General features: G+C 33.2%; 2 protein-coding genes across 2 annotated transcripts; one reads left to right on the plus strand and one right to left on the minus strand.

The window, feature by feature from the left end:
* The first annotated feature begins 375 nt into the window (after nt 1-375).
* Nucleotides 376-5,150, plus strand: LOC118041860 (elongation factor Tu, mitochondrial). Its single transcript, XM_035049376.2, has 12 exons — nt 376-661; nt 898-973; nt 1,058-1,150; nt 1,331-1,405; nt 1,873-1,977; nt 2,088-2,178; nt 2,277-2,482; nt 2,897-2,980; nt 3,202-3,267; nt 3,363-3,425; nt 3,989-4,229; nt 4,606-5,150. Exons 1-12 carry the CDS (start codon nt 480-482, stop codon nt 4,674-4,676), a joined length of 1,353 nt encoding a protein of 450 aa, XP_034905267.1. The 5' UTR covers nt 376-479; the 3' UTR covers nt 4,677-5,150.
* A 745-nt stretch (nt 5,151-5,895) lies between these two features.
* Nucleotides 5,896-12,363, minus strand: LOC118041859 (uncharacterized). The gene is made up of 5 exons (XM_035049375.2): nt 11,952-12,363; nt 10,870-11,050; nt 9,777-10,191; nt 8,876-8,956; nt 5,896-6,424 (listed from the first exon to the last, which is right to left on the minus strand). Exons 1-5 carry the CDS (start codon nt 12,039-12,041, stop codon nt 5,932-5,934), a joined length of 1,260 nt encoding a protein of 419 aa, XP_034905266.1. The 5' UTR covers nt 12,042-12,363; the 3' UTR covers nt 5,896-5,931.
* Nucleotides 12,364-17,385: the final 5,022 nt, after the last annotated feature.

The raw sequence follows: 17,385 nt of genomic DNA on the forward strand, positions 1-17,385 counted from the left end.
GGTTAAAATTGTAAAAAAAAAAAAAAAACTCATTCAATAAATTCTCATGGTTTTTTTAAAGAGTCTCACTACTAAATTTTTTATAAAAATAAAATATTTCTATCCAATTAAGCTCATTCATGAAAATATTGTAAGTTCCAAGTGCTTAATGTATTATTTTCATACGTACGAGTAAAATGCAAAATGTTTCCAACAATTCTAAATCAATTTTTTAATCACGAGAACAGAATGATTGGCAAGTGCTCCAATATAGTCGGTCCAAAAATAAGTCCAGCCCATGGGAGAGCATGAGGCCGAAGCCTGAACCGGGTCGCAAAACTTACAGTCGGGTCGAGAATCTTGACTCGTATGGATCAACTGAAGTGAAAACTAAAACCCCTAAAGGCTAAAACCCCAAAGGCTAAAACAGCTCTTGCTCTCCTCTCCGCCCCCCATCTCTCTCCGTCCAACAGACATTTCATTTCTGAATCGAAACCTAAATGGCTTCGGTGGTTCTTAGAAACCCTAATTCGAAGCGCCTCTTGCCATTCTCCTCACAAATCCACTGCTGCTGCCGAGGATCGGCTTCCACTCATTCCTCAATTTCCGAATCTCTTTATTCTTCAAATGACAGAACCTCGTCTTCTCCTTGGTGGAGATCCATGGCCACCTTCACGAGAACGTATGTTCTCTTTATATCTTCTCTTATTTCTCTTATTATTTCTGTTTTCTCTTTTGTTTTAAATATTGATTTTTTAAAATCGTAGTTTAACTGGGTAAAAATAGAATCTTACGGTAACCCATAGAGAATAAAGGGAAAAAAAATGATGAAGGAAAGGGGTGAATGGTGAAAGAACGGAAAAAAGGGCGACTTGAATAGGTTGTCAATTGTATGACCTCATGTTTTTGTGATTACAGTAAACCTCATGTGAATGTGGGAACAATTGGACATGTTGATCACGGAAAAACTACTTTGACTGCCGCTATTACAAAGGTTTGCCTTTTTCATGCATTTTCTGGGTCTTGAAAGCGTTGAGCATTCAACTGGGTAGGAGCTTAAGTGTTTCTTTGTGTTTAGGTGTTAGCAGAAGAAGGGAAAGCCAAGGCCATTGCTTTTGATGAAATTGACAAGGCCCCTGAAGAGAAAAAGAGAGGAATTACTATTGCTACGGTTGGAATTGCTCCCCCCCCCCCAATTTCCTGCATGCATTTCATATACCAATTCCATTTTTTAAACACTTTAATGAGCACTGCGTTTAGTCATTTTAGATATGCCAAAAATGGATTACTATTTCACGGTCTTTTTTTACTTTTTAATAAAAATATTTGTTTTTTTAATATGATGTTGCAGGCCCATGTGGAGTATGAAACTACTAAGCGTCACTATGCTCATGTGGACTGCCCTGGACATGCAGATTATGTTAAAGTATGTCATGAATTTAGTTTCGTCTTGGATGAACAATGAAGATACATTTCAATTTTTTGCAGTCTTTGGCAGCATACCATGCTAGGTTCAATTTATTGCGATGATTACATATAAAGACTTAAAGCTGCAGGAGGTTCTGGAAACTTGTAGCAAGAGTGATGGGCACATGACAAGAATACTTTCATATTCTTTGCAGGAACCTTACATCCACGAAAAACTGTTGTAACTAATGTTTTGATAAACCCATGTAAAATGCTGGCAGTTATACATTAGAAATACTGGTGAAGAAAATGTTAGTCATTTATGAAAAGTGGATTGAGAAGTTATTTCTGATTTGACAGACTCGTATTTATTGGAGAACTATTTAAGATTTTTTTAACAGTTCTTCAGAGTTTACTGGTTAAGTAATTGAATTCCCTTAAACTCTATTATTGATGCATCCAGTAATGATTCTAATTTATTTGCAGAATATGATTACTGGAGCTGCTCAAATGGATGGTGGAATTCTGGTTGTATCTGCCGCTGATGGACCCATGCCACAAACTAAGGAACATATTTTGCTTGCCCGCCAGGTTGGCATCTTCTATTAGAATTTAAAGCATATTTAGTTTTTCCTTTGACTCTTGTCTGATAATCCAACCTTGAACTTTCTTCTTCTTTTTTTCCCGAATGTTTTGGCTAGGTTGGTGTACCATCACTTGTATGCTTCCTGAATAAAGTTGATGTTGTATCAGATCCAGAGTTAATAGAGCTTGTGGAAATGGAAGTGCGAGGTATTGTCCTATTTAGATTGTGTTCATGGAAAGTTATTTCCTGCTTCTGTTTTATTTTATTTGCCACAAGTTCTTCACTAGACATTTGTTTGTGACAGAACTTCTTAATTTCTACAAGTTTCCTGGAGATGAAATCCCTATTGTTCAGGGATCGGCATTGTCTGCTTTACAGGGTACAAATGAGGAAATAGGCAAGAATGCCATTTTAAAATTAATGGATGCTGTGGACGAATACATTCCTGACCCTGTACGTCAACTTGACAAGCCTTTCTTGATGCCAATAGAAGATGTTTTCTCGATTCAGGTAAAGAAGGGACATTTAGCATACTTTGTTTAGATTATTTGCTCACAAGAACTAAATGCATGACTGCAGCAAGCTTTTAGTGTTCTCTTTGTTGTTTTGGGATTTCATTTCCTTAGTTTGTCTTTGAAGCTCTTTCCAAATCTGAAATAGGCTGGTGAACTACTGGGTAACCTTGCATTGATGGTGCTGTAAATTTCCTTCTTTTCTTTGTATAAAACTCATGGTTGTATGTTTAAGATGTTTTGACTTTGGATTTCCTTTTTTCTTCATGTCATGCGATATTTGCGGTAAACTGTGCATAATTACTGTCTCATTCTTCACTTGGTATTGCTGTAAGATATCTTTTGCTTGCTCATGAAAAAAGTTGTGCTCTCTGGAATCCAACTTTAATTTCAATTTTTATTTTTATTGAAGGGACGTGGAACTGTTGCGACTGGCCGTGTTGAACAAGGGACCATCAAAGTTGGCGAAGAAGTTGAAATTTTGGGATTATCAAAAGTAAAATCTAACTTGACTATTTATTTTTTATTGCCTGTAAAGAATTTCATTTACTTCTGTTTGAAAACTAGTGTAGCTGTGATTTACTGTACTTTTCATTTGAATATTAACCAACAATTTTGGAGGTGATTGTGCTTTCAGTTTAATCTGGATATGAAATTTAAGGAGTGCTCTGGATATTATTGTGCTCCTAATACTTGGGTGTTTTTTTTTTTTTGCAGGATGGTCCCAAGAAAACCACTGTAACTGGTGTTGAGATGTTCAAGAAATTGTTGGATCAAGGACAGGTAAGACTACAGGTTAAGCACTATTTACAATTTAGGCCAAAGAGTCTTCTATGCAGCAGTTATTGAACGATTGATGGGTATGTTTATTTTCCTAGGCTGGAGACAATGTAGGTCTTCTTCTTCGTGGCTTGAAACGAGAAGATGTGCAACGTGGACAGGTAAGCAGCAGGCAGGATTAAGGGTCATTTAGTATTGTGGTAACGGTTATTTTTCAAAGTGTTTTTCGCTTGAAAATACATTAAAATAATATTTTTTTATATTTTAAACTTTTTTTTGACACCAGTACATCAAAACAATCTAAAAACACAAAGAAAAAGGTAAAAATAAAAAATAATTTTTTGCAAAAGCGTTTTTGAAACACAAAAACAAACAAACTCTAAGAGACAAAACTGAAACACTGTTTTTATGGTTTGCAGATTCATTTTATCAAATTTATAAAGTGCACTCTTTCTTATTACTGAATCTGTGATTTCAAACAAAAAAATATTTGATCATTGTGGTTTATACTCTGTAAATTTGGCATTTCATTTAATATTATCCGCTTCAATTTGCATTGATAATCTGCAAATTTAGCCTTTCATTTAATATCCACTTCAGTTGGAATCATTATGATCGTTGTTGATCAATGAATTAAAGAAGAATCTAAAAAAAAAAGTTATGGCTTGTATTGATGTTTGAATTTAGGTTTGCTTTACTATCTTTGTTCCCACTTGTTATGTAGGTTATTGCCAAGCCTGGAACTGTGAAGACATCCAAGAGGTTTGAGGCAGAGATATACTCCCTCACGAAGGATGAAGGAGGTCGTCATACTGCCTTTTTCTCCAACTACAGACCTCAGTTTTACTTGCGAACTGCAGATATCACTGGAAAAGTAGAGTTGCCAGAGAATGTTAAGATGGTCATGCCTGGGGACAACGTGACTGCAGTCTTTGAGCTGATCTTACCAGTTCCTCTTGAAACAGGTGTGTTCTGCTAGAACCCTAATTCTGACTTTCTGGTGCAAGTCTTCGATTGATCTTCCTTGGACACAATAACCTGTTTGCTCCTGTCATGCAAACCCTTTGATTGTTATTATCACTGTGTTAAGTTTTTTAGCATATCACATGTGAGAATGACAGTTGCATGACTGAATGAAGAAACTTGGTGTTGTTTCTTAAATCTGAAAATAAGTGATCAACCATGCACTGAATTTATTTCTGATTTTCAAATGGTAACTTGAGTGTACTTGAAGTACTCATGTGCCAAATTCTGCACATTTTATTTCCGTCGTTAATGTTGACTAGGAGCTGTAGCTTTGTTATTGTGGGATTAATATACTGCATGTTCTTGATATGACAGGACAAAGGTTTGCCTTGAGGGAGGGGGGCAGAACAGTTGGAGCGGGGGTAGTCTCAAAAGTGCTTGATTGAGTGTTTGTGATGGTGGACACTAAAAAAGGGGTGGTAAGGACAGATTATTATTTGATTAAAAGAAATGCCATGTGGTGAGTTCTTGGACTGCTTCCATGCAATGTTTTCCTAGGTGCTGCTAAAGAGAGATTGTTAGCGGTCTGAAATGGAGTAAATTTAAGAGGTTATTGTCTTCAACCCCGTCCATTGCCGTACAATTGATCAACGTGGTTTGATCATTTTGTCTTGTCTCGTTTTTTTTAATAATATCCCTGTCAAAATAGCAATGGTTTTGGACTCATACACCACGGGAAATCATTTTTGTTTGAAAATTCTTCTTTCCCAATTTTTTCTGGAGTGAATTGTTGGAATAAGGTGTCTAAACGGCTGGCTGAGACTGTAAAAGTTCATTACAGGAACTGTCTGAATGTCGAAATTACAATCAGTGTAAAATTACCGAGTCTATTCTAATTTCTCTATGCTTTAACAGTGAAAGTCTATTGCAGGATTTGTGCCCGTAACTGGAATGTGCATAAGAACATTTGCATGATTCCCTCTAAAGTTTTTCAAGAGTTTACATTTGCATGATTTCCACTGTCAAAATCCAGAATATTCATGATGAAGCTTCAGAAACCTTATTTTTTCATGTCCCCACGGAGAGAGATTCTAAAGCCAGCTGCTGAATAAATAAAATTAAGAAACTGTCTTTCATTAAAATGTTTTTTTTTTTTTTTCAAATTAATTTTGTTTTATTGTTTTAATGTGCTATATTAAAAATAAAATTTAAAATAATATATATATATATATATATATATATATTATATATATATATCAGTTTAATATATTTCCAAAAAATATGACTTATCCTGTTTACCAATATTTGCACTGGACTTAATACCTAACAGGAGTGTTGAAAATGACCTCTTTAATGCCATTAACAAATTTGTACGGAGGCTTTTATAGGTTTTCTCAGATGAAAAAAATATAGGTTCTCTGTTAAAGTTCACACTTCTCATTCATTTACAAAACCGATCATAGAATCTACAAGAACGACCTGAATGATTATGAGATATGACTCGTGACCTCTGGTCATGTAAGACCCATCCGCCATCCCTGTATTAACCACCCAAGCTCAGATGCAGCAGCTGTTTGACTCGAGTCTGCCCATTCAAACATCTGCGCTCTGCCAGTACACATTTGCAGTTCCAGTCTCTACCCAGTCGTACGAAAATATTACATTTTGGCGTCATGTTTCACAACTTCAATCACTTGATGCTCATACAAGCCTCAGTACTGCTACTGCCATCACTGTTACAGCTCTGAAGTATATGTCACGAAAGCTTTTATTCACAATCCCCATTATTTCCTCATCCTTGAGACCTAACTTGCTTGCATGCTTGCTAATGTAAACAACTGTGTCCTTCAATTTACTCACTGCCCAAGAGAGCCAGACCAGCCCAAGACCAACACTGGTGTTGAACAGTTTAGATGCACAGAAGGATACCCTCCCGCAAGCTACCCTGCAGATGATGGAAAAAAGAATGGCAAGGCCAGCCCCAGCAATGCCAACAGAGAACTGGTTCAGAAGCTCAGGAAGTTCAGGGCCAGATTTCTTCAGCAACAAGACAGCTGATTTCCCACGTCGCTTGTCCATCATCAAGGATAGAAGGCTCTCGCATGCATGGAAGTAGTTCCTTTTGTAGAGATCCCTCTCTCTGCCTCCCTTTCTATTATTCTTCTTTTTTCGGGATGGCTTGATTTTTACAGGGCTGCCAAAAGAAATAACACTATATTAAATGAGAGCAAAAATAAATAAATGTAAGCATCTAGAAAACCAAATTTACAGAAGGCATGCCTGTACTGTATGTGCACAGCAGCACAAGTAAAACCATTATCAAATTTTATCAAGACTTGCGTAAATAAATTTGAGCCAGCTACTCATTTATTTACCCTGTGCAAACACTTCATTATTTAGACTCCTTTCCCCCTTGTACAAACCCAATAAGTCCAGTCATGTTTACCAATGGACCATAACCATCGGCATTAAGACAATAATAAGCTCTCACAGCGTAAAGTTCCCTTCATCAGATAATACCAAACACAAGCTGTTTGACAATGTCAGTCATTAACTTATTGTAATTCTCATAGGATGAATGGTAAAGATGTTTGCTAATTGATAGAAGAACCATGCCAATGCAGCTTTTTTTTTTTTATAATGCTTGATCCTGAATGAAAGTGCCAATCACATTGTAGGCTCTGGCCCTTTCTCCATGCTTTCATGGGTACAGACTCTTGCTTAGCAACTATATATTATTATTAACTCTGCCAAACCATTTGCATCATATTACTTTAGTTGTCCAAATGATAGATTTCTTGCAAGCATCTCTATCTATGGCTATATCCTGCAATCGATATAATGGGGTTTTTAATTTATGCCCAATTTTAATCTTGTTTTTTAAACTAATTTGCTACCATGCATTTCTTTCTAATCAAGCTTGTCTATAGCAAGCTGTTTTTGTTCCTCTTTTTCTCTCTCCTTTTGTTTTCTTTCTTTTTTGTTAATTAAATAAATAAAAAATTACTCTGAGCATCCTATCGTTTGTTTGTTTTTCACTTTGCAGCAAATTTTTTAATATTATAATTTGCAACCTAAAATTTAAAAGCAGATAACACTTTACATCCTTAGAAGTTGTTGTCAGAAAAAAAGTAAAAAAAAAATGTGAATTTATTTACATGACTGCCATTTGAAATAATAACTAAAACCCCTAAGCCTAAAAATAACAGAAGTACCACTGAAAGACTTGGAAAAAAATATAGACAGGGATAAAGCAAAAGGAAAAAAGAAAAAAGAAAAGAAAAAAAGGCAACTCTTCTCTCCCATCTTTGGTACCAAATCCAGCTCCACCATCGATCCTTCTCCAAAGTTATGCACCAATCTCCCCACATTACCATATAATTTGGGTCTTTGGGTCTTTTAATGGTGTCTTTAGAATATCTTTCCTAGCAATCACATCTTGCTCTTTAGGTCCATCACAATTTATTAAACGAGAAAACTTGTAGTGGGAGAAAGCTTCAAGGTGTCAGGGGTGATGTTTCCATCTCACCACATGACCACACTTTGAAATTGCTCGGATCATAACATCAAATATGTCATTTATTCTTCCACTACCATTAATTTATTTAAATTGATTTAATTCTTACACTTTGACATTTAAAATTATGTAAAAGCTAGTTGATGGTACCAAATCCAACTCCACCATCAATTCTTCTCCAAAGTTATGCACCAGTCTCCCCACATAACAATGTTGCCCCATCTCCCCCACCAACAAATCCAATTCCACCATCAAGAACCCAATAGATCTACACCAGTAAATCCAGCTCCACCATCAAGAACCTAGTATCATCTCTAAATCAATGGCATGTGGGAGCCTTCCTAAAAGATAGAATTGACCTTGTTTCTTTCGTTAGGACTTTGCTTATGGGTGAGAGAAAAGAAAAGTTGGGATTTTTGGATGACTTTTAGTGAAATTTCTGGTGGGGACTCGTGGTGAGAGAATGATTGTTGGTTTGGAGAAGGTTAGCATGAAGAGAGAGAGAATGAGTTGTGTGGTAATGGTTACTTTCAACACTTTAATATATGTGGGGGTACTATTATCACTTCGTTGATTTTCAAAATCTGCTTTGACCCTGGTTGCAAAGTGTAATATTCAAAAACTTGGTTGTAAAGTGTGAAAAAAAAAAAACCATTGGATGCTCAAAATAATTTTCCCAAAATTCTTTTCAGAAATGTGAAAGAAGATCCCAATAACAGGGAAGAAAAAAGTTTAATCCAACAAAGTTCTTTAATCTCTAAAGATAATGTTGTGGAGCCCCATAAGAAGGCCAATAAAATAATTTTGGAGCAAAAATAAAATGATAAATGCTCATCTTGAAACTATTGAATTTCAATCCATTAAAACACAAAAGAGTATTGCAAACATAGCACATTCCAAAAAATTTGGCCTCCCTTCACCCATGTGAAACCCACCTAAAAGCAATCCTAATCTATACCTAAATATTTCAAACACTAGACTAAAATTTTGAATGAACGCAATATAATTTAAGATAATAAAAAACAGGACAAAGTCTCTCATTTTGGGCATTTTCATGCTGACTTATCATAAGAGATTGGCAAAGAGAAAATGACAAATGAAGTGCTTTTGCAATGAATAGATTCCTACCTCTTCAAAGTAGCAGATGAGGCATCTCTGGCCTTGAAAGATGACCCAGTAATATTAGCATCTACTTTACTTGTATCAAACCTGGTCAATCAAACGATTGCTGAGAAAAGTCTTAGAACTATAACTTGACAATAGTGAGAAGGAAATAGAAAACAGGTATAACATAGCATGAAAAATTAGCAACAGCAAGTCTTATTGCAAAAATGGAGATTAGCAGACCATACAGAGCACTATCACCTAATCCTAATACTTGTGTAACCAGTCATAACTGTAGAAAGACTCAAAACCATCTTTTCAGGCACTATTTAGTAGTTTTGGATATGTGGAATCAGTTTTTGTGAATGGAGGTGGGTCATGGGCACTCCAAGTAGAGTGGATGATTTTTCACTCAATGGTATACAATATGGTTTTAAAAATGAAGACTGGTATATAAAGATCTCGTGGAGAAATGCACATGTCGTAGTGATTAGTTTCTCATACTAGGCAATGTTTGTTCCAAAAATAAATCACAGTCCAAAATGTTTTAGGAAATGGTTAATGTCTAGAAGTAAATGACCATTAGAAGGAATTTTAGACACTAGATACAAATTTTAGAAAAAAATAGCACGGAGTGCAAGGCATCCTTTGCGGGAACAAGAGAGTTTTTCTTTCTTAATAAGGACTTCAGAAGATGTGGTTTCTATTTGGAGCAACTTAGACTCTAGAAGCAATCAGCAAGTTTACTAATCGAGTCAATCAGTCAAGATCATAAATTAGGATTTATTATTCCACTTAAAATATAAAAATGAAAAGGCGAACAAGGAATTAACTCTAGTTGAACCTTGAGAATTTTTCAATAGCATAACTAGAAAAGCTGCCTCGTGCTTCTGAGTTAAATAGAACCAGGTCTAAATATCAATACCTTGTAAGTTTTGGGATGAGCATCGACTGTTTTTTCAACATAGTTGAGTTTTTTGGCAAGTAAAACTCAGCAACAGTAGAGAGGACATCCTTCATCTCTGTCCCACTACCCGTTAGCAACACTCGACCATCTGGAAGAACTGTAAGCTTTGAACTACAGGCCATATCTGCCACAAAGTCAACTAGAGATTTTGGGGCATCAAGTTGACCACTTGGATAAATAAGAGGAGAATGTGACAGCTGTTGCGCATCAAACATCACTGTTTGAAGCCCCATCAACTCAGATAGCAAAGATAAATCCAATCCATCTCTTTCTAATTTATTTGACTCGGACATAAGAAACTGCAAGATTTTTTCCTGTCTTGTGCATTTTTCAACTATTCCAAAGCTGAAAAGTATTGAGTCTGGGAGAGCATCTGACAGCAAAACAAGAATGCTACTTAGAATACTTGAGCGCTGTGCAACAATATAATATAGATTTAAGCTTCACGCATTACATAAAAAAGGATGATGTACAAATCCCTTGCCATATCATCCCATTAATTGTCACAGAAAACACACACCAACTTCGACCTCTTCCATAGCCTTCTAATTGTTTTGATCATCATAGATTTCCCATTCCATTGACCGATCAAAAACAAACTCTTGTTCTATTGACCACGCTTTCCAAAATCACTACAGTTATCCTCTAAATCTATGGGAGCTACTACTACATTCTTTATCAGGGTGTTATGTCACCAGAAGCAACACACTCAAAAATTATATCGCCTTTCATTTCTTTTGTTGCTTAAGTTTACACGCGCGCATTACAATAAAAAATAATGGAATGAGTTAATTAAGAAATAGAAGTTCTCATGGTACTTTTACTAAAATTCAACTAAACTAAGTCTCAATTCCAAACTAGTAGGGTCTGCTGCATGGATCACCTTCTCGGATCAGTTCTGACATGGATTTTTTTTACAGAAAAAATGACAAAAGATAAGTAACCTCAATACCAAGCTCTTCAAATAAAGGAAGACAAGAACAAAACAAAAGGACTTGAAAACAATGTTTAAGATTATCCATCCAGAAAAGGAGTCCACAGGGTTGCAAACCTTGCACATTAAGGAGTGTAGGTGTTCTAACTGTTGAGTCAATCTCAGTAAACAGATTAGATTCACAGAACCTATTCATGGGTCTCCATGGTTCCTCGTGCTGGTGTAATTTCAGCACAAGAGAATTCGATCTTGTTATCTCTTGTCTTGTTCCCTGACTAGGTAAATAGGGCTGACAATCCTGCATCAATGAAATGTTAACTATCATTTATTGTTGAACAGACACAATCTGTCATGAGATGGAACAAAAACCGAGAATAATAACATTGGCTTATCATCAACTAAGCACCCAATTAGAATGTTTTCCTAGGATGATAAAATCTTCTAAATATAATAGTTTTGGTTTTTATTGGATCTGGGAAAGATTGGAAGGGGATTGTGGAGGAGACTAAGATATCTCCACTATTATACAAGTACAATCTTAACAGAAGCATACAGATAAGTCAATAATCAAAACATTGAGTAAAATAATAAATAGATATCAGTATATTGATTTCATAATTTGCACTAAAATTAACAACAAAATGAAAAGACTATTTTCAAGTCACAGATAAACTGAAAAGATTATGGAAATGAAAGAGGAGAGGCAATTTGGTACAAGCTAATTTGAGGGTTCAATTTTATTCGATAGGTAGCAGATTCTTAATGGAGCCCGGTGGCGGAGGCAAGAAATCGAGGGGTTGCATCTCTTACTCCAGATGGGTCTGGCTCACCTAATAAGATCAGGTTTTACTTAATTTGTTATGCATACATCACAATCTGTACCGCGTAATTTTTTTCTAAGAAGAAGAATATCAAGGGAAGTAGCTGTAGGCTGCTCAAGACTCAAATTGCAGGAAAAAAACCCTCACTCTCGTTAAGCAGCTAAAATTAAGTGTTATCTACTTTGCAGATGGGCAGATAGTAAAGGCTTTTTATCTCTGGAGCCAACAACAGCTTCCAAGCACAGCTCTCAACGGACACAATAGAACCACAGATTCAAAGCAAGCATGAAACTGAAGCAAAACAAACCAATTTCAAGAACCATTCCAGATGAATCATCCAGAAAAAACAATCAACAGCGGGCAGAATAACAATCATACCCTGAAAACCCTTTTCTGATCTTGGTGAAAAACAATAGCAGGGGCAGAAGGATAGCCATGAGAAGCCATCAGACAAAGCTTAACCATCATAGAAGAAATCTCTCCTCCACCTCTGAGAGTCACAGCACCATATACTTATCCATCCATACCATAGACCTCAAAATCAGAAACAAAAAAGACTCTTAACTTTCTTTTTTAGGAGCACCATGCCCACAGATAAAGAAGAGACATTGATAAGATGAAAATATATTTCTGTGGAATGAAATTGGATAGAAAATCTTCTGGGCCAAAAATCTGTGGCAGACAGAGAGACACAAGATGGCTTGCCTCTGCCTCGAGAATCCAGCTAGGTTTAGGACACTCAAGCAGACAAAATAATATCAATTAATCTGTTTTGTTTTGTTTTGTTTTGTTTTGTTGTGTCTCGGAGATGGCTTCTCTAGAACTTTCTCTCCTTCACTGCATAACACTTTTTAAATCAAGGGAAATAAATAAAATTGTAATCGTGTTAAATTAAACTTATATTAAAATTTTGATAATCATATTAAATTGATATAATATATACAGAATATAAAGATGAAATCTTGTTTTTATTTCTGTATTTGTATTAACTCCATGAACAAACTTTTATGAAAAGATTTGATCAAATTTATCTTGTGTTTGTAATCGAAAATTACTCACTCTTCTCTCAATATATTCATAAAACTATGTAATTAATAAAAAATATATATAAAAAGGGGAGTTTCAATAAATACTAAAGCATCTGGAAATAAATCCCAAATCTTTTAATATTGAAATGGGAAATAATAGATATTTTAGTTGTAAAGTTTTTGAAAATATATTGAACATAAATATATTTTTTTTTATTTTTTAAAATTTATTATTAAAATCTGTATATCAAAATAATATAAAAAAATTAAAAAAAAAATAATTTAAAACAAAATAAATAATTTTATAAAAATATTTATACATGGTCTAAATCCCACGATGTATCTCCGCTACCCAATCAAAGAGCCCTTGGGATTTCCGTAAAACCACGATGTGGTTTTTTACACTATATAAGCAGTTATAATATTCTCGGTTATTCGGTTTTGATTTTGATAGATTTGATTCCATTTTTTTACCGATAAATTCCATGAATGGAATTAAAATTTTGATTTCTTCAAAAAACTGATTCTTTTAAAATATAAAAAATAATGTTATAATTTTTTATTCTTTGAACACTATTGATTAATTTTTAGTCTTTCTTATCAAATTATTTTAAAGAAAGTGATAAGTATCATTTCAAAATTCCATTCAAATACAAAATAGTCAGATAATATAGCCCATACATTCTCGAATTATACAGTATAGTTTTTTTTTTAAAAAAAAACATTATTTAATTATTGATTTCTACACAGTCAAATACATCATATCGTTTACAGCATTGTTCGTTGAACAATGTATTTTTTCTTATTTTGATCGTGGAAATTTATTTATTTTAATCAAATCATTTCATTTGATGCTTATGATATTTTATGCGTAAATATTTTCTTCTCTTTGTGTATTGCTGGGACTTCTTCAAGGTGTTGGATAAAAAATTATAATTGAATTAGAAACATATTTTATGAAATGAGATTGAACTTTGTAATGTAAAAAATAATTAAAAAAATGAGAACCAAGATAAAACCAAAGAAGCTTTGCTTGGATTCATGTGAAAAGGTTGATTTTGGTCCATAAATTCTCCATTTAGTTATTTTTTGTACCTTTAATTTTAAGATTTTTCATTTAGGTCATCAATTTTATTTTGTTATGCTTTAGCTTCTTAGTTTTGAGAGAATAAATGAAAAATGATCGTAAAGAGAGGAGAGAGAGTGTTTAGTTAAACACATTTTAATATTAGAAAAGTTGAAATTGGTTTTATTAGGTTCTGATTGGGAAGAGAATATCACCGATGTGTTTTTTGACCTTTTTCTTGTTATAAAAAGGTAGATGGGGCTAGTAGTTTTTTTAATTCAATTTAAATTTGGGTTTTTTAACTTGGTTTTTTCGTCTAGAATCTCTTATCCCAACCTTTTCAACATCCTTGATGGCCAAAATCTATACTAGTTGACAAAGCATTCTCTACCACAAAATACAACACGTTCTCTGCCCTGTTAGAGAGAGAGAGAGAGGGGTTGGGTTGCAACATGGCCTAACAGGCCTGCTCAAGCCCAAGATTCTTTGTATAGGACCTGACATGTTGGTCTATTGGGTACAAGTGTTTGGTCTATTTTTAGACAACCCTCTATTTTTCTTTTCTCATAATTTTTAACTAAAACTCAATATAAATAAATAAATAAATTTAATTTATATTTAAAACATTATTATATTAAATATTATTCATTTCTGCCTTCATTTTTTTTGTAGTCAAATTTTTTTTAATTCGATATTTTCACATTGATTTTTTTTAGACTGGTCTTGATAATTCATTTTGATAGACTCGATGCGAGGTTTTCGTGAAGGTGAATAAAGTTATTGTTATTGGATTGACACTTGATTTTACCAAAAATAATTTTTTTTTTCAAAATATTGAAAATAAAAGGATTATAATACAAAATTAGAAAAAAAATTCAGTCTTTTTGGTTCCTGGAAGAAGAGGAGAAATTAGACACGACTGAGGAGAAGAAAGGAAAATAAAAAAAATAAAAAAATAGCTCATTAAAAACACATCAGAACTACATTATCATAAAGTGCTAGCGCAAAAAGGAGCCCCCTTTAAAATTATTCCAACATCAACAATGAAAGTCACCGTTGAAACTCGAAGGGAACCACACTTGTCTTTCCTATGTGACGCTCTTCCTCGTATACAAGTGTATATTACACACACCACCTTTTGTTATCTTTGTAGAGTTTAATCTTTAATTTTATAATAATTTTTCAATTTAATCTTGAATTTGACCTCACCCGAGCCCAATGAAGAACTAATCGGGAAAAAAAAAGGCGAGAACAAATAAAAAGACAAATGGTTCAACCCTGTCAACCCATAATAACAGTGTCTATAATGCGGATTATGAATTTAATGAGTTAACCTGAATTAACTGAAGTAGATCCAATATGTCATCGCCATTTTTTTTTTTAAATGTCATCTTAATTTTTTTTTAGAAATCAATAATGTTTTTACTATTAATTCGAATTATTTTTAGATTTATCAAGTTTACCAATTACATCATGACAATGTCCGCAAGATTACCTCAAAACTTATTCCATGCAATAAGTCGAACCAAGAGATTTCAAAATTAATCCATCAGATTAAACTTGACACTACAAAAAAAAAAAATCCACATGACCTGGACATCCCGGATCCATACTTGCAATTGAGTGCAAGCAGCAGGACTATTTCATACTAATAATTGCACATATTATATTATGTACACGTATATGTGTATAAATGCATGTATTGTATATATATATATATATATATATTCTATTTTGTGTTTGGTTATAAAAAAAATGAAAAATAAAAACTTACAACTCAAACTTAAAAAATGAATTAAATTCGGTTAGATTTCAAAAAAGAAAATTAAAAGAAAACTAGCAAAAACAAATGTAAATATTCAGTTGATTCGATTTTTCAGTTTAGACGAATAAAGCTCACCTCTACTCTGCTACAAGTCGGACCATCAATGGAAGGCTAGTTGGTTTAAAACCCCTCAACTATTAGCCAACTACAATATAGTCACTAAACTAAGTCTTTTTCGTTTTCTTCTTATTCATCACGGCACTCCAAGAAATCTTTTTATTCACCGACGATTTTTAAGATATAAGTTATTTCATTCGTGTCCAATTTTTTTATATTTTTTTTGTAATTTCTTCTTATTTCGGCATAATATAGTAATGATTTATTCAGTAAAAAGGACTTTTTTTGTTGTTGTAAAAATATGGCTAAGATCTAATATGACTATAGAAACCATCGTAATAAAATTCCTGTTGTTAATGTTTTGAATAATATTTGTATTTATGAAACATCAAAACACGTGTTAGAATTAACTTTTTTTTTTTTATCACAAGTCAAGTAGTATAAAGTTGAAAAATCGAGAAATGTCTCTTATCATTCATTCAAGGAGTACCCCACCACACATTATAGACAAATAAAAATAATAAACAAAAATAGAAGTGAAAATTATACAGGTTTTAATATTTGATTAACAATTAATACACGGCTCTAGAATTCCTGAAGATATTGTCAATTGAAAATAATATTGTCCAGGTAAATTTATTGTATTAATTTATAATATAATAAATGCTTGGTTCCTTGTTTTTTTTTTTTTAAATTTCGGTTTGGTTACCTTTTTTTTTTTTTATAAAAATCGAATCGAACTGAAAATAATTTAAAAATATTAAAAAATATTAATTTGAAGTAAAAAAATAAAAAAATATTTAATTTTTTTAAAATGTTTTTGAAATACAAAAATAAATATGATCTAATTTAGATTTTAACAAGAAAAAAAAATTTTATTTTTTATTTTCTATAGATAGATAGAAAATAAACCGTAAGCTTACGAGAGAGAAAAAAATCAGGTTGTTGTTTGTTGCTTCATAGAGTTTTTTAATATAATATATAAGTGATTATTTTGATCATTTCGAGCTATTTAAATTTCTTGATGATGTTTTGTATAATTTTTTGAAAGTAAAACAGAGTAAACTATATGATAACAGGGTATTTTTTGTATTTTTATTATAATAATCATTCTAGTTGTCCATACATTTCTTGAAATCCAAAGCAAACGGGATGGTTTCTTGATTTTTATCAACCACGACCCGAAAAGTCTCCTGATCCTCCTCTATGGTAGGTTCCGTTTTTTTTCGGCTGCAATTTAACCTGATTTTTTAATAAAAAAAATTATTTTTTTTTATATTTTTAAATTATTTTAATAAATTAATATAAAAAAAGAGAATCATCCTTTGAAACCCGGCTGACACGTAACTGCAACTAGGAATTTTAAAAAGAAATAGAAAAATATAAAATTTCAGGGTAACCAGATAAGATCCGTCAAAAAACCTAGTTGTTATTTATTGATTTTTATTTTTTTTATTAAAATAATATTATTTTAAATTTTTTTTTAAAAAACATTTTGTTAGTTGGTTAAAATCTAATTCACTCGATCAAAATTTCAAATCCTAAATTTTAAACTAGACCATATTTAAAAACCATGTTTGAAACACATGGAAGAGGAGGCGCCCATAATTTCCATGGAAAGAGATTTTTTCTCTGTTGAACCGTCTTGTAAGTTGTAATGACTAATGAGAGAGATATTTGGAAGATTAGCCATCAGGCCGTCAATGTTGACCATCGTGGTCCCTGTTTTTATAAGAAGACCGTTTCATACTGGAGCCTTGAGGTGCATTGAAAAGAACCCCTTCTAGAGAAGAAAGGATTTGTTTGTTTGTGGGAACAGAGCAGGACAGAAGATTG

Source organism: Populus alba, chromosome 14 (genome assembly GCF_005239225.2).
Source record: "Populus alba chromosome 14, ASM523922v2, whole genome shotgun sequence".
Lineage (NCBI taxonomy): Eukaryota > Viridiplantae > Streptophyta > Magnoliopsida > Malpighiales > Salicaceae > Populus > Populus alba.